The 21,325-nt window shown below is 40.1% G+C and overlaps 1 protein-coding gene across 1 annotated transcript in view; it reads right to left on the reverse strand.

Moving 5' to 3' along the window:
- Positions 1–5,282: 5,282 nt before the first annotated feature.
- apol1 (apolipoprotein L, 1) overlaps positions 5,283–21,325 on the reverse strand; it is a 57,308-nt gene continuing 41,265 nt past the window's right edge. The window contains exons 6-35 of the mRNA XM_042094321.1: positions 20,697–20,765; positions 20,527–20,592; positions 20,361–20,429; positions 20,114–20,170; positions 16,064–16,132; positions 15,884–15,946; positions 15,550–15,618; positions 15,370–15,441; positions 15,027–15,086; positions 14,816–14,866; positions 14,626–14,679; positions 14,455–14,520; positions 14,323–14,376; positions 14,084–14,152; positions 13,906–13,959; positions 13,609–13,671; positions 13,361–13,426; positions 13,114–13,173; positions 12,887–12,964; positions 12,710–12,769; positions 12,375–12,431; positions 10,057–10,116; positions 9,793–9,852; positions 9,503–9,586; positions 8,640–8,696; positions 8,326–8,379; positions 7,684–7,752; positions 7,553–7,592; positions 7,411–7,462; positions 5,283–7,298 (exon numbers count right to left, since the gene is read on the reverse strand). Coding sequence (XP_041950255.1) covers positions 6,221–7,298; positions 7,411–7,462; positions 7,553–7,592; positions 7,684–7,752; positions 8,326–8,379; positions 8,640–8,696; positions 9,503–9,586; positions 9,793–9,852; positions 10,057–10,116; positions 12,375–12,431; positions 12,710–12,769; positions 12,887–12,964; positions 13,114–13,173; positions 13,361–13,426; positions 13,609–13,671; positions 13,906–13,959; positions 14,084–14,152; positions 14,323–14,376; positions 14,455–14,520; positions 14,626–14,679; positions 14,816–14,866; positions 15,027–15,086; positions 15,370–15,441; positions 15,550–15,618; positions 15,884–15,946; positions 16,064–16,132; positions 20,114–20,170; positions 20,361–20,429; positions 20,527–20,592; positions 20,697–20,765 — 2,880 coding nt within the window. The 3' untranslated portion in view covers positions 5,283–6,220. The remainder of the gene's footprint in view (positions 7,299–7,410; positions 7,463–7,552; positions 7,593–7,683; positions 7,753–8,325; positions 8,380–8,639; positions 8,697–9,502; positions 9,587–9,792; positions 9,853–10,056; positions 10,117–12,374; positions 12,432–12,709; positions 12,770–12,886; positions 12,965–13,113; positions 13,174–13,360; positions 13,427–13,608; positions 13,672–13,905; positions 13,960–14,083; positions 14,153–14,322; positions 14,377–14,454; positions 14,521–14,625; positions 14,680–14,815; positions 14,867–15,026; positions 15,087–15,369; positions 15,442–15,549; positions 15,619–15,883; positions 15,947–16,063; positions 16,133–20,113; positions 20,171–20,360; positions 20,430–20,526; positions 20,593–20,696; positions 20,766–21,325) is intronic.

Here is a 21,325-nt window from a genome sequence, read left to right on the forward strand (position 1 = left end):
AGTAAGCAGTGTAGGCTCTAATGTCCACTGCTGGTCTGCACAGACAAAAGCTAACAATATTATAACAATATTATTTTCCATTATTCAGTAATGACTTGACCAAAACAAAATTCAAGTGAATGTAAATATTTTAATAAAGGTGTTCCATTCCAATTTCAACCTGATTCAGTTGGATCTGTGTTACATATGAAATGTATCATTATTAAATGTAAAAATATAGAGCAGCACTTACCTGGCAGTAACAATGAATTTGTCAACATTCTTCTCACCACTGATAATGTGATTTGGACTTGAGACTGTATTTTGTGTTTCATTTTGGACACCTCATAAATTGAGTGACAGAACACCCTAAGTTGTCATACTATATGTACATATTTGGTATTGTTGGATTTAGTACAACCCCACCTTTCCAACAAGCCATCATATGTGTTTCTATGATAATCCCTGGTAAAGCAGCTAAAGTAAATGAAAACATTCTGCATAGATATTCATTTTTTGCATGTCCGCTTATTTTAGGTGTATGTTTACATGTCTCCATTCATTCCATACATCAAGATATTCACATCCAGTCTTTTCTAGTAGGTAAAGCAACTTCCTGACTATAAACATGCCAGGTATCAAAGCTCTCAGAGCTTGTGTGATTGATCTGCACTAATTTATATGCCTTAACTCCAATACGGACAGGCTATATTTTAGTCCTTTTTTGGTTTTGGGGTGTATAACAATATCTGCTAATTTAACAATCTTAGCAGTAAAATATTTTTAGCCAAGAATCCATTTCATATATGGGAGACCTTAGAGATGAGGAAAAACATTGTTGGGTTTAGTTCCACCTCCGATAGGGGTATCTCAAAAATGTGGGGCCATTGTCACTAATCACTCTGGGGTGTGGTAGCCTACTCTCTGGGATTTATGCACCAAGGTAACTGAAGTATCCAATTTGTGTCTTGAAATTATGTTTGAAATAAATGTCTTAGAACAAAAACGTTGATAGACTTGTATTTTATAGTTAGGCTAGTGAAAACGAGTTGATAAGTAGGCTAGTTGAGTTTGTTATCATAAACATAACAGCTAACGTCATGTTGAGCAGGAGGAGTTGAGCACTAGGCTACCATAAATTCTCAAATTATGCCCGGGATTGATTCTATTTATAGCAGGACAAATAAAGGCAGGTTCCCATATACAAGACGGGGTAACAATTGCCTACCATACCAACAATTGCCATCAGTCCACTAGAAGACATTGTTCGATTTAAGTCAATGAAATAACCTCTTCTTAATATTTTATTATATGTTGTATTGTATTGTATTATGTTGGTTGGATTAATAGCCTACGGTTGGCAAAGAAAAGTCGTTTTCCTACCATGGGTCTCCAACACACGTTCTCAAGCTCATTCTCTTGCCGCCCCTTTCGAGCTAATTGCCAGAGGCTGAAGCCTACTACATTTAAACACAATTGTTGCGACTCAAGGCATTCCAGCCTATGAATTTTATTTTTTTTTAAATACTAAATCATGCATAATTAAACAATAACTCAATTTAGGCTACTTGGCTACGCAAAAAGGTTTCCATTACAGCACAACTCAATGAAGGACTGCTCACAATAAACAGCAGTGGAAATCCCGACACTTTTTCAACTGCATGAAACTTAACAGTGAACCATCAAATATCTTCCAGATTTCAGTGCCCATCAGTCCCAACATTTAGCAATATAATCAAACAGTCCAAAAGTACATTAAATCCCAAACCAAACCGAAAATGCTTTTGATAGCCTACGGGTATGCATGCCGCTCCAAACGAAATGCATGTCTAAAGCCTGCCTCGAATACCAGCATGCCTCAAATAAAGATGATTATAAATGATTTATGCTAAGCAAGTAGCCTGGATTATTTTATGATTGTTAGTAGACAAACTGGCTTCAGATATCCAACAGAGTGAATATGAGATTGTGCAGTCTTACAGTACTGTAGATGGCTGTGGTTAGTGATGTGATGCTGTTAATCGGGAGTTTTAAAGTTAGCGCAAATCCTATATGTTATTATTTATTTAGCGTAGCTATAACTTTTTTTCCTTATCAAAAGTCTAAAAAAAAGGCTTTTTTTCCTTATCAAAAGTGAGGGGGACGACGGCTGTCTCTTCAGCACTGCGTTGGACATATCCCCCACATCCCCCGTGCCTCCTGCGCCCCTGCATTTGCACAAGTGTTACCGCCTACGAATTTAATAAAAAGTAAATCATGCTTAATTAAAAAATAAACTAAATGTGGCTACTTAAAGCTAAACAAATTAAGTTCAACGGTTAGATTTATTTGGACGTGTTTTAAGTTGGCTACAGCCTGTAAATAGGCTAATGATTTTTGAAAACGAACTTCTGTGGTCATATGCATTTCACATAGGCAAGCAGTACAATTTGGGAGTTTTTGACTGCATGGAAACGATAATAATTAGTGTCAAGCACGGTTGTGTTTAGCCTAGGCCAACCATTTGCATTTATTTCAGTTATGAACATCAGACGCTTGAGTGAAATCTCGACCTTATTAGTGATTGATAAAAATAGCCTATTGTAGGCCTATGCGCTGTATTTAAGCAGGCCGTGAACAAAGGGTTAACGTATATAGCCTACAGGTAGAAAAAGAACAATGGTGATAATATAACCGTTAGCTAAGTTAGTTTGCCTGCTAGCTAGCTCATCAGTAGGCTATACAGTCTCAATGGGAATTTATGTGATCTATTTACCAGTGCAATAGCTACTTCTGTCTAAATAATAGGCCTATTTACCTCTCCTTATTCAGTGTAAACTTGGAAAAAGATAAATCAGGCCTTTCACACTGTCAGATCTTGCAGTTCATTACCGAGTAAAAAAACCCAGCTGGCAACAGTTAAAAAACAGCTGTTCAGGTGGGCTCACAGAATTGGAACTGTATATGAAATGTTGCGCTGAGCTTACCAAAATGGCGCCCTGTCGGGCAGAGCGTACTTCATGCCTATGACGTAACTGATCTATCTTGCTCTATTCTAGAATCTTTGATGAATATTTTAAAGAAAATACATTATTTTCCATCATGAATGGTCTCCTTTTCTACTATTATATGGAAGGTATTGAGAAAAAAAAAAAAAATTCCATAAGAAATAAATGGGTACTATAAAATATGTGCAAAAATTATATTCATTTGAGGTGTGTCTGATTAGTCCCATAAAGGATATTCTGCATTGGTTTGGTGTCCCTACGTCACTTCCCTTGGGGGGGCTGGTATTGAAAAAGGAGACCATTCCTTATAGGAAACGATGTATTTTCTTTAAAATATTAATATGAAATAGAGTGTGCATTCAATGGTTATAGGAAGAGGTGTGTCTGATGAGTCCCATATAGGATAACTATTCTGCATTGGTTTGGAGTCACTAGGTCACATGGCTTGCGAGGTATTGAAAAAAGGAGACCATTCCTGATGGCAAATAATGTATTTTCTTTAAAATATTCATATTAAACATGTCAAAAGCACACATTTTGTAAATAAGCGGGTCGGATCGTGGGTCGGGTATAATGTTGTCCTAATTAATATTTGCGGTCCGAGTTGCGGTCGGGTTGATTAAAATATCGGGCGACCGCGGGCCGTCTGTGACCAAACCCGCGCTACACTGGTGTGTAGCCTACCCGTGTGTGTGTGCTTATGACATTTGCTGGCCGTTTTAACCTTGTAAACGTCATTTTTCTACCAGTTTTATTTGATTCACGTAAGGGGGGAGGGACTAGGAGAATTTTTTTGAGCCGAGGGGAGGCCCCTGGAAAAAAAAATGACCAGGGGGGAGGGCCAGGCCGAACATTTTTAACCTAATCGTCTGGCGTCTGGAATTGACAAACGTTTCGGCCTGATGGCCTTCGTCAGTGTGTTTCGTCCCTATGGCTACTTCCTAGTTTTAAATAGACAAGTATATTCAATTATTGACACCTGTCCTCATTAGCTCCGTATGAATTCAACAGGCGCTCCGACACATCAGGCCTCCCCGGCCGTTCATCAGTCGGAGCGCTTGGTGTCTCCAAAATGCAACACACTCATTTACATTGTAACAACGCACCACCACATATCGTATAGTCAGACAATGATAAATGCATAAGACAGTAACATGTAAGTAACACTCAGAATGACACAATCACAGAAATGACGACAGATCAAAGTCTTCATTCATTCCCTCTGGTGACCTAGAACGTAGGCGATACATCCAGAAAGACTCCCTCTGAAGGAGCTTTTTGTCTGTATCTCCTCCTCTGCGTGGTCTTTGTACGTGCTCTATACCAGTGCATTTCAGATCTTCTAAAGTGTGATTTTTTTCTATGAAGTGTCTTGCTACAGGTGAAGTTATATCATTCCTACGAATGGCTGATTTATGTTCAGTCTTGTTCTTAATTGTCGCGATGTTTTCCCAACATATAATAACTGGCAAGGGCATTGCAAAAGATAAATTACGTTTTTCGTAGAACAATTTATTAATGAATCTATTTTGTACAATTCTCCCGTGTGAAAGCAGCTGAACGTATTGGTTTTTAACATGTGTGGACAAGCAGCACAATTTCTGCAAGGGAAGCACACCTTGATGAAGGAGGGCTTCCCTGTGCGGATGACGTCCGACCTAACCAATAGATTATTTAAGTTACTCGACCTTTTATGAGTGAAGAGAGGTGGTGTAGCAAATGTGTTATTCAAAGAGGTGTCTGTTGTTAGAATATGCCAATGTGTATTCACAATTGATTTGATAGGTCTTGATAATTTGTTGTAGCCTATGTGAGTGCGTAGTTCACTGAAAAAGGACGTGTCTGTTTTTTTCCTTTCTTCCATAGTAATTCTGATCTTTGCGATGATCTTACTTTCTCATAAGCTGGGGTCAACCATTCTTCAGGGTACCCCCGTGATCGGAATCGGTTAAGCAAAGTTATTGACTGTTTTTCAAATTCGTCGTCTGTATCGCAGATACGTCGGACCCGGTATAATTGGCTAAGCGGCAACCCTCTTTTCAGCGGCACTGGATGGTGGCTAGGGATGGCCAAAATTAGTAGCTAGATTTAGCAACAAAGTCACTAAATTGTCAACACTGAGCATTGACAGGTCTAGACCAAGAAAGAGACTAGGATAGACTTCCAGGTCACAGAAATCGGAACAAATAAATATCAAAATCAGTTTCGGCCCTGAAGCCATTTTTTAAACGTTATACTTTTGATTTGACCATGAAATCAAAAGCCTGGAAAACAACGTGTTATTTGTTTGTTTGTATCACATTCATAAACAAATAATGAAATAACAAGTCATTTTTAATTTTTTTCGTTTTGGATTCTCAATTGAATATCAAATGAACGAATGATACACGGACCCGGTCAATAGCCCCCATTTAAATAACCCTATTTTCCAGCTTAGTATTTACATTCAGAGTTCTCTGTCTAAAATAAAGAAAGTTAGGTAGGCTTACCTGCACCCACATAAACTTAATAAAAGCTAGATAGAATAAATCAATATATTTGTTTTATGCCAGTGGCCGACAGTTAAGTCTTTCAAATTTGTACATACATTCTTGAAACAGATAGGTAGTGGTTGAATAAGTGTTTAAAAACTGCAGCTAAAATAGGCATACATACATTGCAATCAAAGCATGTCCTGAGGCTTTACACAGGCCTAGTGAAAACACTATGCTGGCAACAGTCCAATAGTTTGATTAAACAAATGGAAGAGAAAACAATGAATAAAAAAATAAAATACTATTATCTAATAATTCAAGAGATCTTGGGTACATCATGGTTAGCAAGAGTTCAAATCCCCACAATCCTCCACATCTGTGCGTTTCTACGCATGCCACTTTGCTCATGGTTCATCTATAGTGCAGCAGATATGCGTTTTCATACTTGCTTAACAGCTGGCTGTTTGGCTAGCTAAATACCTGTAGAGCAGCAACAACAGCTTTTGCATAACCCATGCAAGTCTGTGAGTGCATACAGAGGGAGAGTGGTAGAACCACAAAAGGGCTGAGAGAGCTTGGAGGGCGAGGCCGCCTGTTGCTGTGTAATATGGAGTGACAAATAAATAATGTGGACCATGGTGATAAGGGAGTCAACTGGAAGAACTCATAGAGAATGTGGTTTGGCCTTGCCTGTTTTTTTTTTTTTCAGTTTCAGGCAGTGTTTTAGTAACTTGAGTATGTTTAGTGTCTGTAGTGTTTGGTGTAGGGGAGCTCAGAAGCTCAATTCTTAGCCTTGCGCTTGATTTCGTCGATGTCGTCAGAATTGTCCCTACTTGGAGGTGGGTTGTTTTTTAGTTTGCGCTTGATTTCGTCAATGTCGTCGGTATCATCAGCACTGGGGGGTGGGTTGCTCTTTAGTTTGCGCTTGATTTCATCAATGTCGTCGGTATCGTCCCTCCTCTCGGGAGGAACACTCTTAAGTATGCGTTTGATTTCATCAATGTCATCGATATCGTCTGGCTGGTGGTCCTCGGCTCTGCCTTCTGGGGAGTTGGAGGACTGCAGCTCCTCACGGATACCGTTGAGCTCCACCAACCCAGCATGCAGCTGTTCCGCCACCTCCCTGATCTTGCCGGCGAACTCCGACTTGGCCCCCTTCTTGAGCTCGCGGGAGTCTTTGGCTACAAAATAGATGTCCATGCCCACGAAGAGTCCCGTCAGGACGCCGGTGGCCATGCTGGCTATCTGCACGGCTCGCGCCGCTGTGCTCCCGGCCACGTTGGCAATCTGCACTACACGCATGATCTCGTTGGCATTGATAAGAATGGCCTTGCCGGCCATGGCCCCATCCTCATAGATGTTGTTGAGGGCTGGGAAGTCCTGGTTGTAGGCCTGGCTCTTTAACTTGATGAGGTCGAACCTGCGCAGGTTCTCGATCCCTTGCTTGATGAACTTCATGCACTTGTTGAGGTCACCCATCTTTTCCTGGTAGTCCTCCACGATGCGTTCCACTTTCTTGCGGTCAAGCGAGTTGTTCACCTGGTTAGAGATGCCAGCGGAGGCGGAGGTGAGTCCACCTGCTGTTGCCACACCCAGGCCCACAGCGGTAATAATCAGCGATGTCCCAAAGGTGACTGGAGCCAAGGCCAGCCCGGTGATGGTAGCAACGCCCCCAATGGCACTGGTGGAGCCCCCGGTGATCTGGGCGATCTTGGTCCTCTTGTTGAAGCGGTCGAGGCCATCTGCGATGGAGTTCAGGTCAATGACATGCTGCCACAGTCCCTCTGCCCGCTCGGTGAACAGCTTGTTGAAGACGCGGATACCTTTCTGTACTTTCTCAGCAGTCACAGCAAAGGCTCTGTGAGAAGAGACCAACATGGGAACATGGGTGAACAAAGCTTAACCACCAAAGAGAGGATAAAGGATGAGGAGGTGGTAAAGAAAAAATCCTTATCTGAAAAATGACATACTTTGCCTCTTCTTTCTCTGTCATGTCATCATTCTGTGGCAGGTCTTCCCATTCTAGAGAAAGAAAAACAGATAAATCACGTTTGTGTCTTTCAGAAAAACTGCTAGGTACACATGGACGTTAAGGGTCTACGGTGCACTTACGTTCTACCGTATTCCACCATTCCATCAAGCCATCCAGATCCTGTGAAGTATTGTCATTTAAGAAAATTAAAACATAAAATCTATTTAACAGGACTTTCATTCTATATTCTGAAGATGGTATCATCACAAACCTTGTTCTCTTCTTCATCCTTATCAAAACGGTACTCATCCAACTGATCAAACAGCGACTTATTTTGGCCCTTTTTTGTGAGGCAAACATTGAGAAAGAAAACAGAGAAATTACCATTAGTAAGATTTCATATGTATTTAATAAAGAGCTACCAGTAGTATCTACACAACCACATGCAGCTTCCTGGAGTTCCTGGACCAAAGAATACAAAAATGGGCTTCATTGACACAAATGGTTTAATTTAACCATTTCATAAGAAGATGAAGTATTTAGATCACATTCAGTGATGTGGAGGATTTAGGTGGCATTACGCTGGTCATGTGGAAATGTAGGACAGCCTGCATGGTACACCTGGGATGTTTGCAGAAGTAAGAGGAGGAAGTAACAGAACAGGTTTGAGCACATCTCACCACAATCAGATAACTGAAGCACACATACAATGCAAAATACCTTAGGCCTTTTTTTAATTATTTTTTTTATTTTGAGCATTTGCTGCTCAAATGTCAAACCTGGCAAAAAGGGAAATTACCAGAGCTGTTGGTAAACTGTCCATACAGAATACAGATTCATATTCACCCAGCCATGGTGGGTGGTCATTATCAAGTTCTGAGGGACAGCAGGAGAGCGACAACACCAGACATACCTCAGCAGAGTCATCCCCTGGGGCTCCTTCCTCCTTCTCATTCTTCTTTTTACCCTGGTGGTTAGGAATGAGCAAACCAACAATGTTTTCTTTTTCTGTGTTATATCACATGTTTGTGTAGGTAACTCATTTTTGTGAGGTTCTCAAAATCACCATTTCATTCTGTGAAGGACAGATAAGCAGTCCTTGGTTGGATGGTTGTAAGTTTTAGCTAGTTTGCATGGTAGATTCAAAAACTGCTGCTTTAAACTTGATCAATATCTAAGGCAATAAACGATAGCTAATGGCTAACCACTAAAAGAGTACGTTCATACCTTTGCAACATGAGCCATGAATGGATTTTTGACTTTTTTAGGTTTATTCTTCTTTGGCTGAAAAAGTAATAACATACAAATTCAGTATCTTTGTGCATGAATGCATCAAGGTAAACAGTAGTCTCACATAATGTATGACTGTTAGATGTCATCTAGACAGAAAGACAGGAATGGAAGAGATACTTAACTCATTGAGTGCCAAAAACGTAATATTACGTTTTTCCTTCCCATGCGTTGAGTGCCAATAGCTGTTTTTTTAATTACGAAACTAGACACTCTAACACACCTTATATGTGATTTTGGGAACTCTGTGATGAATGGAAATGAAATATATGACGATCGAAAACTCATGAAAACGCACAATCTGGACATTTTATCATAACTCGGTTGCCGCTTTGGGTCGAATCAGTGACGCATGCACCTCAGGTCAAAACCAGGCCATTTTCGTGGGTCTATCACTGGGTGGCAGTCTCGCCAGGTCTCGCTGATCACTTCCCGGAAGGTTTACACAAGTAACAGGCAAAACTTCATATTTCATGAAAGACGTTATATCTCCATTTCTAGAAAAAAAAAACAGCGATTTTGATGAAAACCAGACACTGTTTAGCTTGGGATTTCTCAGGAACAGAGGCGTGTAGAAATACACGGTTTGCACCCACCGAGAGCTTAAAGTCTCACCTTTTAAACGAGCCATTATATGTGTTCATAGCTATAACACAGAAAATGCTGTGGCTGTACAAAAATCATCAACAATGGTCTAGATTGCTGGCACTCTAGGACAAAGGTCCCGAAAACAGCTTGGCATTCAATGAGTTAAAGAAATGCAGTGAATTTGAGAGGCAGATCACTTGAGGACTTCATACTTTTGTGGATGACGCTTCTTGTTCTGATTTCTTTTCTTCTGTGGAGAGTTCCTTCCTATCTTCAAGCCCATCTTCACTTTCATCCTGTGAAAATTTTCCAAGAGACAATATATAGTTTTGGAGAAATGAATCTAAAAATGATGTACACACTGTTTATGTATAATTATGTACACACATTTTTATAATTGATTGTGTAACAGGTCTAAACATGTCTTTGTATAAATACTACTCGGCCTGTAAAACCATCTTGCTAAAATGAGAACACAAAAAAAATTGACAAAATAAGGTACCTCCAGATAATCACTACCCGACGCCTCTTCCTGCCCAGTCTTCAGTGCTGAGGCTTTGTTCTAACGAGCAATGAGAGCCATATTAAAGATAACCGATATATGATAGACGTTATGATATTGCTGATATAAGGTTTTTAGAACCCTACACTGTTAAAACGAATGTGTTGTCCCTATCTGGACACAGAGATGTGTTAAAAAACAACTCAAGATGTGTTATTTTCAACACATTCATTTTAAGAGTGTACTAATGACCCTTAACATTACCGTGGCAGCTACCTGTGACAGGAACGGATTCTTAGGCTTCTTTGCCTTCTTTGTGGTAGGCTGAAAAACAAATGTTGCCAGTAAATGTTAAGCACAAGGTTACACATAGAGGGCCAGAGTGTAATCAGTTTAAGGCAAAACACTGAAAGACAGAGAATAGGAAGGAGAAAGCAATACAATGCTTTGCTTTTGTAAAATGCTTAGTCCCTGGCAGTGTTGCGCGGGTTGGTATAAATTGAGCGGGTGTCCATGGACACCCGCATTTACGAGTCAGAAAGAAATATTTCTAATGATATTCGTGTAATTTGCGGGCGGGTCAGTTAAAATAAATTAAATATATTTTTAAAAAGACTTAAAATATCATGAGAAGGCTGACATCAACTCATTTAACTCATAATTATTTTTCATTGGTTAGGCTATCTGTGTGATAGGAGGATGATGGAGATGGAGACGGTAGAGAAGCTGCTTTTGGAGACACGAGAATTTAAACGAATTTAAAAAGACACTCCTTCGGGAAAAGCAAAGTATGGGAAGTATTTGGAGAGATTCTTAAAGATGACAGCATTACTGGTTATGTTCTATGCACTTCTTGCAAAGCCATTTAAAAGCATGACAGCCACATACTCAGTAAAATAATGCCGACACTTTACCACTTTTTGTTGTAGCCTACCGTTTTTTACGATCCCGACCATGTTGTAGCCTATGTTAGACTTTTACCCTACAGCCAGTGTTGTAGAAGTTAAACACGTTGTGTTTGTGCAGTATTCAGTGGTGGAGGAAGTACTGAAACTCAGTACTTAAGTAAAAGTACAAATACACAGAGAAATATTTACTTTAGTAAAAGTAAAAGTACCACAATGACAACCCTACTTAAGTAAAAGTAAAAAGTACCTGTTTTTAAATGTACTTTAAGTATTAAAAGTAAAAGTATTTGCATAATGATTTATTCTCTTAATATCTATATTCTAAAAGGAAAAATCAGTATGGGCTGTGGCATTTTAATTAAGCTAGTTTTAGGTTATACTCAACTAGATAGTTTTAAGCTAATGCAATTGTGCTTGCCATCTGTGGCCCAGTTTACATTCTGACCTACAAGACTGTAATTCTGGTTACTAGGGTGATCTGCTGAGTAATATCATTCAGCAAAACACGAGAGCCTGAAGTTTAAGGGGGTAGACAAGGGAAACGTCGGGTGGATCGTAATGCCAATTATGCTGATTGAACAGAAAAGTTGCTGAGAAAGGTGTCTTTATGATTAGGTTCAGTTTCACTTGCGCAGACGCATAGACATTGAATGAGCGCTCACATTACTACCCCCCAATTGTAGGCTATGCATCTTTATTTGATCACACACAATTAAGGAATATTTCCTAATCTGGAAAATGTTACGTTTTTTCCGGCCACCGGTTCATTAATAGTCTAGGCTACCATTCATTTGTGCCGCAAATGATCAGACGTGTGACAGAAGCATGGACATAGACTGTAACTTCGCTGATCCGCGGATAGCAATCTCATCGGAGAGGAGGCCCTAACGCTGCAGATAACAGACAGAGAAAGGCACAGAACACAGTTGCATGTACAGTGTCGCCATGGGTCTGGTGAATATAGCCTACCGAATGCAGATGGCTACAAGCTCACGCTTTGCCTGGTCTAGACTAAAAGCTTATGTTTCTAAGAATGCACGTAGCGCTCCAGAATCTTTGGTAGCAACCCCGCAACCTGGTAAAACAAACGTGTTTGTCAGAGAGAAAAAAAAACTGATCATAAAATGTATCGTAAAAAGGAACGATGGTGTTGTAGAAATGTAGCGGAGTAAAAGTACAGATAATTGCTGTAAAATGTAACGAAGTAAAAGTCAAAAGTATGCACTATACATTTTACTTAAGTAAAGTACAAATACGTGGAAAATTTACTTAAGTACAGTAACGAAGTATTTGTACTTCATTACATTCCACCACTGGCAGTATTTGATTAGGTAAGTCATGGGTAGGCTAAAGTGATTAAGGAGGGCCTTCTGTTCCTGTTTGTGTAAAGGTTTTACATAGCCCAATAAGGATACACTGCATGTTAGGCTACATTAATTAAAGCGCACATTTTGTAAACAAGCGGGTCAGACTGCGGGTCGGGTATCCTTTTGTCTTAATTAATATTCGCGGTTGTGAACGGACCTACGCAAAACTGGTCCCCGGAAGTGCCCTCAAATAACACACACTGAAAATAATCTCCTAATTATGTGGAGTTCACAGTGTCCAACCTCACCTCACAGTGGTAAAGGGCACTCAACATGCTCAATATCACTCAGAGAAAATGAGCCTTACCTGAATGCCCTCCTCCCCACCATGTGTCAGCTCATCACAACACTCCGCACCAGCACCCTGACAGAATACATCAGGCCAGTATCATAAACAATATACAATAGTAAAGTCATAATTTGGGCTATCTGTTTATGTAATGATAACTACATACAATTTGAATAAAGGGCCCTGGGGATAGGGATCAAATGTATGAAAGCAAAAATAAAAGCAATTTTGGCAAATTCTGGGATGTCTAGAGTTACTTTTTGAAGACTAATTTTTTGCTGAGGCTAGACTCCCAGGGTCTTTTTTCTGGATATCTGGTTTCATGTAACCCTGTTATGCAAGTTTGTGTATACCTGTTGTTCTTTAGACTGTGCTTCCTTGAGTTCGCTCTCTTTCATTCTTGCTGTCAGCTCCTGGAGTGAATGGATCAAAACCACATCAAGGACAACACACAATCCAAAAAAGAAAACAAGGGCCTATTTTAAAAAAAAGTCCCATGTGCTCTGTAACCCAGGCTATTTTAGACTCACCTTCTCCTTAGGTTTGGGTGGAACCAGGGAAGGTCTAGCTATGCTCTTGTTCTCTCTCTGACTCATATTACCACTGACCTGACAAGGACAAAGCATGGTTACATACGGTTCTCAGTTTGGGTAAGTAAATGTGTTTCACTCACACAGACATACACACACACACACACACACACAAAATACTAACTGTTGTGAACAACATAGAGCACATTAGACATGCTGATATCTACCTCCCTCTCCTTTGCTGTGGTTCTCCCCAGCTGGCTGTTGGAGGCTGCGCTGCTCCGCTCCTGGTCAGAATAGGATAAAACAGAAAAACAAACACAACCTTAGTGAAGCAGGTCCAGACAGGGATCCGGATTACAGCTGACCGGATCTGCGATCATCAGATCATGGCCACATCTGGGCCACACCTATTCCCCACTCAGCCGCTGCTGAGCTGAGACTCGTGAGGAAGAAAATAAAGCGCTACTGTACCTTGCCAGTGGGACGGAGAGGGACCAGAGCCGCACGAGTTGTTCTCTCTTTCCCCTCTCTTTGGTCCTGTTGTGCATCAATTTGACAAGAGACACATTCCATAATTTTACACAATACAGTGTCTATGTTTCTCAGCTCCTCTTTTTCTCTCCCTATCTCTCTTTCTTTCTGGGGTACATGACTGAGTGATATGACAGTGAGAGTAACAATGAATGAGAGAGTGTGTACAGTGTACATGAAGGACATACCGTTTTCACCTCATCCTTGTCTCGCTCTAGCTCCTCATCAGATTCCATCTCTGAGTTGAGTTTCTACAGATAATTAGTGAGATTTATTAAATCATTATTATAAAATCATTCCCTCTCCAGCATAGTACACTTATGCCTATCCCACACAATCAAACAGACAACAAGTCACAAACCCCTTCACCACCTCTCACTGATTCTGCCTGTAGCCCGACATTTCACCATGACCCTTTCCATCACCATTTCCTGTCTACATAAGTCACCGCCCATCACCACATGATAACCAAAAGTACTTATTACTTTGGGAGCGGAGCGAAATGGGTTCAATTTCGTTAGGGCTCCAACCTTAACATTCTGATTTGAAAGAAAATTGCAGACGGATTACAGAAAAATATGTCACCACACACACACATGCATTTTAACATGTATAGCAGAGACCATCCATGACAAGGCTGTCTGCATCTAAACATTGCCACACCTGTTTGCGATGGGAATGGTTTTCACTGCCAGAGGACTCATCTTCATCATCCTTTTCCGACTCTTTATCCTCCAATAGAATGTTATTTGTGTTATAAAGGTATATGATGAACATAATCAATATTATAAGTAATGAAAGTAATATATGTAAAAAGTAATGAACTGAATGATGGTTTATGTGCATGCAGTAATTTGATGTTGAATGTGTGATACTATTGTGAATTTGTACTAAGACCTTACTTTGTTGGCATGACGGAATGGATTCAATTTTGACATGGCTCCAACCAGCGCATTCTAAAGAGACAGAGTAAGTTCAATCAAAACACAACAGAGACAAGCACCGCATTTCAAACACCACACAAATTCACAAACCTGCTTGTGACCGGAGTGTATGCCACTCTCCTCCATCTCTTCTGTCTCTGAATATGAATCCTTCTCCTTCAATACAGAAATAAGCACAGATCCATTAATTTATATGAGCCATTTACATGGGAGCACTAGTTGACTTAAGTGGAGAGAACACAGAAAAACACAAATATCCACCTGTTTTGACTGTGAAACCTTTGCATCTGAAGATTTCTCTGTTCTCTCCTTGTCCTGTCAAAACCATCCAAAAATAATCAAATCCATGTAATCCAAACTGTTAATTTCATGGAAAACCCCAAAATCGAAAGACCCAAAAGGCTCTACAGAGCGACGCTAAACAGGAACTGGCCTGTCCCTGTTGGGTTACCTGAGCAGTGGAGTGAAATGGATTCCTCAGAATCTTTCCCATCATCCCAGTCTGTGAGTCATAAATAGAGACGTCAGCATACAGAGAGAAAGGGGGAATTGTGGAACAAGTAATTAAATAATATCCACATTATTGCAAATCACAGACATTACATCACAGATAATTTAACCAAATTTAGAGTATGTCATGGTTTTTGATTGGCTGATCGTACCTTAGGGTTACTGTTTTCTGAGAGACTGTCACTGCTAGCAGATATATCACTCAGGTTATCCTGACATAGATTAAAAAAATATATATGATCAAATGCGACAGTTCTAATATGCCACTATAAGCTACACCAAAACAGTCTTCCAATCTTGGAGTCAGCAGTAATTAATGTAAGTAATAAAAAACACTTTTTGACAAATGTATCCTCCATGTTCACTTTGCTCATGAAATAATTGAGTTAAAATACAATGCAGAAATATATCATGAACAAAGTACGCAAAAACCTGTTTAAAAATAGCGAGAAAATGTGTTTGGAACTAAGATCAGTTAAGCTGTGGTTATCTCACCTGTGATGCTGTGCGCTTATGATTTGGTTTTGGAGACTTTTTGAACATGCCACTCAACATGCCAGATTTCTCCTATAATGAGAATGTTTTTGTTAAAGTCATGTAAAAAGACTGAAAGAAAAACTGAAAAGAGGAAAAAATAAGGAACACCAAGCAATAGGCAAGGATACATAAACTTACTTTGTTTGAGCTACTCTCTGAGAGACTGTCATTGCTGGCAGATATATCACTCTGTTCACACAGTTTATCCTGTGGTAGACAAATAAATGCTACATATGCTACAACAAAACCAGTGTCTTCCAACCTTGGGGTCAGCAGTAATTAACATAATCGCTCAAATAAAAACACTTTAAGCCAAATGTACTCTCCATGTTCACTTTGTTCATTAAATAACTGAGTTAAACATTTTAATGCAGAAATAGATCATGAACAAAGTATGCAAAAGTACACAAAAGCCTATGTTTACAATTATCAAGGAAAATCGTTCAGATCAGTTAAGCCTCAGCTGTCTCACCTGTGATGCTGCGTGCTTGAAATTTGGCCTTTTGAACATCCCACTCAACATGCCAGATTTCTCCTATAATGAGAATGTTTTTGTTAATGACAAAGTCATGTATAAAAACTTAAATAAAATAACTGACAAAGATGAAAAAATAAGGAAGACCAAGCAACAGGCAAGGATACATGAACTTACTTTGTTTGAGCTAATCTCTGAGAGACTGTCATTGCTGGCAGATACATCACTTTGGTCACACAAGTTATCCTGTCATAGACAAAAAAAAACCCAGTGTCTTTTAACCTTGGGGTTATCAGTAATTTACGGAGCCCCGGATATGTCTTTGGGAAAAAAAATAATAAGTTGTGGCCACGAAATGGCAATTCGTTGCCACAAAATAATAAGTTGTGGCCACGAAATATTAATTCGTTCCCACGAAATAGTAATTCGTTCCCACAAAATAGGTAATTTGTGGCCACGAAATATTAATTCGTTGCCACAAAATAGTAATTTGTGGCCACGAAATATGTATTATCTAACGTGCACTGGACAGCTGGGTGAGCAAATCGAGCGCCAGTAGAAGCCTGTTGTGTCTTTTCTCATCACTCCCCACCAGCTCTCAATTCTCTGGTTAACCCCGCTCTCCGCTCTACAACCGGGACGAATGAAACATTCTGGTTTTCTCCGAGTGCAACGATGATAGACAGACATCATTTGGACAAAACATAGAGCATATTAACCTCCGTTGCTCAGCCAAATGCCTTCCTGTTACGTCCTGTTATCACGGAGTTACAGGCGATAAACGAGTTCTGGTGGTCACAAGTTTACTTCATTAGCGGTTTATTGTTTTTTATTATTAAAGAGTGTTTTTCATTTAAAGGTTTGACTTCATGCTCATTCAGTAGAGCATTTAGTGCTCTCCCCAATCCCAGACGTTCACATTGCATGTTTGTTTGTAATGGATGCAAAACAGCCTATAATGCTACATTTCTATGGGGGGACGATTGAAACACCTATTTGTCCCGACCAGGCAGTAAACCCCATTAAGTCAATGCACACATATCTGTGTTTATACTATATTTTATGCAGGTGAGACATGGAAAAGCAGTTTTAGAAAGATGCAAATATATTTGGGGCTATCAGGTAGGTTGTCGAGTTTTGCCATGTTAACCTATGGAGACTGACGGCCTGTGGGTCATGAAGGGCACTTATTTGGATGTGTGGTGGCTTTAACCACATAAAAACAGAGTGAAATATTTTTTTTTGTATAGTATGGAAACATTATATAATTCGAAACATGCATTATTCTAGCTATATTAATGGCATAGTGCATGCTATTTCCATAACCGCGAAATACGCGCATCACCATGACGGCAATGAGTTGTTAACAGACATGAACCAAGACATATAGCCCAGCAGCAATCTATCTAAAATAACACATACTTGAAGTACCATTAATGGTATGTTGTCAAATATTGAAGTTGTGGGAAGTTTACATAATTTAAGCTGTATGTTTCATTCGCCCCCCAATGCTGTTTCATTTGTCCCAGCCAGGAGGGACGGATAAAACATAACGCACGTTCGACTTCTCCTTAAATAACTCTTGAACGGTTTTGTTCAGAGCTGTAAATGCAACTGTATTTGACAGAGGACAGATGTAGGTTGCTAGTGACAAAATATTAACTTTCAGTGTTTTACAATGTCTTTGTAAATTACGTTTCATTCAATTCATTCAAGTGTTTCATTTGTCCCGGTTCTCCATCAGCCTCGGCGTTGCTCCTGACCGTCCATCTATCTCGGCACAGGTCCTCGGGTCAACGCACCTCTGCGACGCGACGTTTTACAAAAGATAGAAGTGCCCGATATATGATTTCATCAGCGCGCGGCGTATGCAAATAATAACTAAGAAATGGAACAGTGATGGGTGTGTGGGTAGAAGGCGTGAGATGAGATGAGGATGGGGAAAAAGTGAGAGTGAGGAGGGGGGGGATGAAGATTCACCTCCAGTTAGCTGATGCATGTTTTAATGGAAATGTTCACGGCTGCCTTATAAAAAAACACAAACGAGAGAGACACGTTCAAGTCGTACCTACGCCGGTGCAGCGACCTGGGGCCGGTTCCCCAACACGTTCTTATCGCTAAGTAGTTCTTAACCTATTCCTTTACCTCTCTCTTAACGTTATGGCACGATTCCCGACACGTTCGTACGCTAAGTATATCTTCTGTAAGTCACACGTTCGTAAGGTTGGTCTGGACCATTCGTAAGCTCTCTCTTAGCGTTGTTTGAGCTCTCAAGACGCTAGTCGCCTCCACTGTGCAGCAGTCTTTAGAAATCAGCGCAGCGCAGTACAAGTCAAACTATGGTAGGCCGACAGTATGTTGACAATGTTGTGGTTCAACGATGATTTTATGTTATGGACATTTTAAGACTAATAATAAAATATGTTCGCAATGGATGCAGGCCTATTTATGAAGTTTACTTTATTTGGTATCAGAACTAATATGGTGGTAATTAGCCTAGGCTATTTAGTAACGTCATTAAAGCGTTCAAATTGGCAATCACTTTTGATAATTAAAAGCTGGCAAAGAATTTGCCTCTAAATGGCTAAGATCTATGAATGGGTAAGCATGGTGGTGTCCAGTGAGCGACCAACTAGGCCTATGGCAGCGATCCAACGTGTCCTTGCATTAAATCAAAAACGCCGTGTAGTCCATGTCGCTCCATAGCTCTTTTTTGCTGCTGTTGCACAAGTTATTCCGAAAGCTGGAAAACGGTGTCATCTTGTGCAAGCTCACCTCGTCCAGCAAAACGTCAAGTTCCTCTGACGAGAAGCTTGGTGCCCTTTTTTTATGTTGCTTCCCCACCATACTGTATCTAAATCTCTCTCTGTTCATTGTAGATAGGTTGCTTTTTATGGAAAACATTAACCAATGGCAATCTTTTTTTTTTATTTGAACCTTGAATTTCCCCTGGGGATCAATAAAGTATCTATCTATCTATCTATCTATCTATCTATCTATCTATCTATCAATACCAAACAGAAGTAGCTCCTTGCCAATCAATTATAATTGTACCTTACCATTAATATAAAAGTGTATTACATAATTTTAAGAAGTTGTTAAATCCATGTCAAGAAGCGGCTCAAGTGGCACAACGGGATAAGGAGGGTGGATGATTAGCGAGGGATAGGCCTACCCGGTTAGTCTACCCGTCACAACATATCGTGTGAACATATTACTGACAATTTGATAATTTAGTTAATAGTTTATATTTTATTGATAACTTAAACTATGTTAAAATAAATGTTACTGGAATAATTTGAGGAATGTTTCATTTGCATAGAACGTGTTGTGTTTCTTAACGCCGTCATGCACCTTCACGTGAAGTAGAAAATCGATTCCTGAGCAATCGATCCCAACTAATTCAGCACCTTCACTTGGGACAGCGCCTTTGTAACGTCGAACGTAGGAGGCAGCGTGTTAAGAAGCTTCCTAAGGGACACTTCGGGGAACACAATTAGGAACATAAACAACTTTGGTAAGATATATCTTTTGAGTCTTCTTAGCGCGCTAAGAGTGAGCGTTATCGGGGAACCGGCCCCAGGCTCTTAATAGTCTGTGGAGATGCCTCTCGCTAATAATGAATCCCTCCAATGACAGGCTTTTCAAAATGTCTTTGTATTTCATTCCCAGCCTAAAATAGCACTCTACCATATCCCTGTCCATTGTGTGACAGCGACTGTTCCTGTTTGAGGAGTTGCGCTTGATTTGCTCATCCAGCTGTCCAGTGCACAGCCTATAGGCCTACCTATTTCGTGGTCACAAATTACTATTTCGTGGGAACGAATTAATATTTCGTGGCCACAAATTACCTATTTCGTGGGAACGAATTACTATTTCGTGGGAACGAATTAATATTTCGTGGCCACAAATTAGTACTTTGTGGGAACGAATTGCTATTTTGTGGCCACAACTTATTATTTTGTGGGAACGAATTGCTATTTCGTGGCCACAACTTATTATTTTTTTCCCTAATGACATATCCGGGGCTCCGTAGTAATTAACATAATTGCTCAAATAAAAACACTTTAAGCCAAATGTACCCTCCATGTTCACTTTGTTCATTAAATACATTAAAAACATAATGCAGAAAATATATCATGAACAAAGAACGGAAAAGCTTTTGTTAAGAAACGAGGGAAGGGAAATCATTCAGAATTAAGATCACTTAAGTCTCAGCTATCGCACCTGTGATGCTGTGCGCTTCGGCCTTTTGAACATCCCACTCAACATACCAGATTTTTCCTTTAATGAGAATGTTTTTGTTAATAACAAAGTCATGTAAAAACTGTAGAACTATAAGAGCATTTCTCCTTTAATGATAATGTTTTAAGATGTCAGTCATGTATAAAGACTGAAAGAAGAAAAAAACAGTGACAAAAGAGGAAAAACTCAGGAGAACCAAACAATACTAGGCAAGGATACATATACTCACTTTGTTTGAGCTACTCTCAGAAAGACTGTCATTGCTGGCAGAAAGGTCTTTGTCAACAGCCAGGGAGGCCTGTGAAAGTTGGCAATGTTAAAACATGCTAATTCACACAGATTGACAGATGGAAGGAGAATCTCAAACACAAGAAACAACAGAGAACAGAAGCAACCTGGTCCATGCCTCCAGGGGGTTTGGGAGATTTCCGGAACATTCCACTGAACATTCCTCCTTTTTCCTGACAATAAACACCACATGTGGTTGTTCTAATGTAGCCTATATGGAATTGCTTATTTCAGTACAGAATGTATCACTGTCAAGTCACAAGATAAGTGGACTTACCTTGGGGTTCGCCTTGGCGGACAGACTGTCATTACTGGCAGATAGCTCTTGATTATCTCCAACACTGGCCTATGACAGATCACATGATCAGTGAGAGAACAACTATTTTTCTCTCGTTCTTATACTATGATGTATACAAATGTTGTATGAAGTAGTAACAGTAGTACAGTGTACCAACACATGCACACTTGCGCAGACAAACTATCGTCTGATGGTTTGGCAGCCTTTAGAATTCCACTGAAGACACCCCCTTTTTACTGGTGGACAAGACAATAAGGGTTCTAAATTAACACCCGCCAACCCGCCAAATGCGGGTTAAAATTCATTTTGGCTGTAGTTAATAAAAACGTACTAGCCAGTTTGGCGGTGATGCATGAGGCATTACATGCATGATACATAAGGCTCTGTTTTCGGTCATATATCCCCCGGCAGTACTTCCTACATTTCCCATGGACAATGCTACGTCGGCTGCACGCAGTTTGCAGTGAAACCAGCGCGAGAGACTATGGAAACGAACGGAGCGTCTACCAGAAAACACAAGGAATTAAAAGAACGAACGGAGCCAGAGCAGGGAGCATAGACTGAAAGAGGAGGGAGTTAGCCAGTAAAGTAAAAAGTAGGCTACCTAA

Source organism: Alosa sapidissima, chromosome 1 (assembly GCF_018492685.1).
Source record: "Alosa sapidissima isolate fAloSap1 chromosome 1, fAloSap1.pri, whole genome shotgun sequence".
In the NCBI taxonomy this organism is placed as follows: Eukaryota; Metazoa; Chordata; class Actinopteri; order Clupeiformes; family Clupeidae; genus Alosa; species Alosa sapidissima.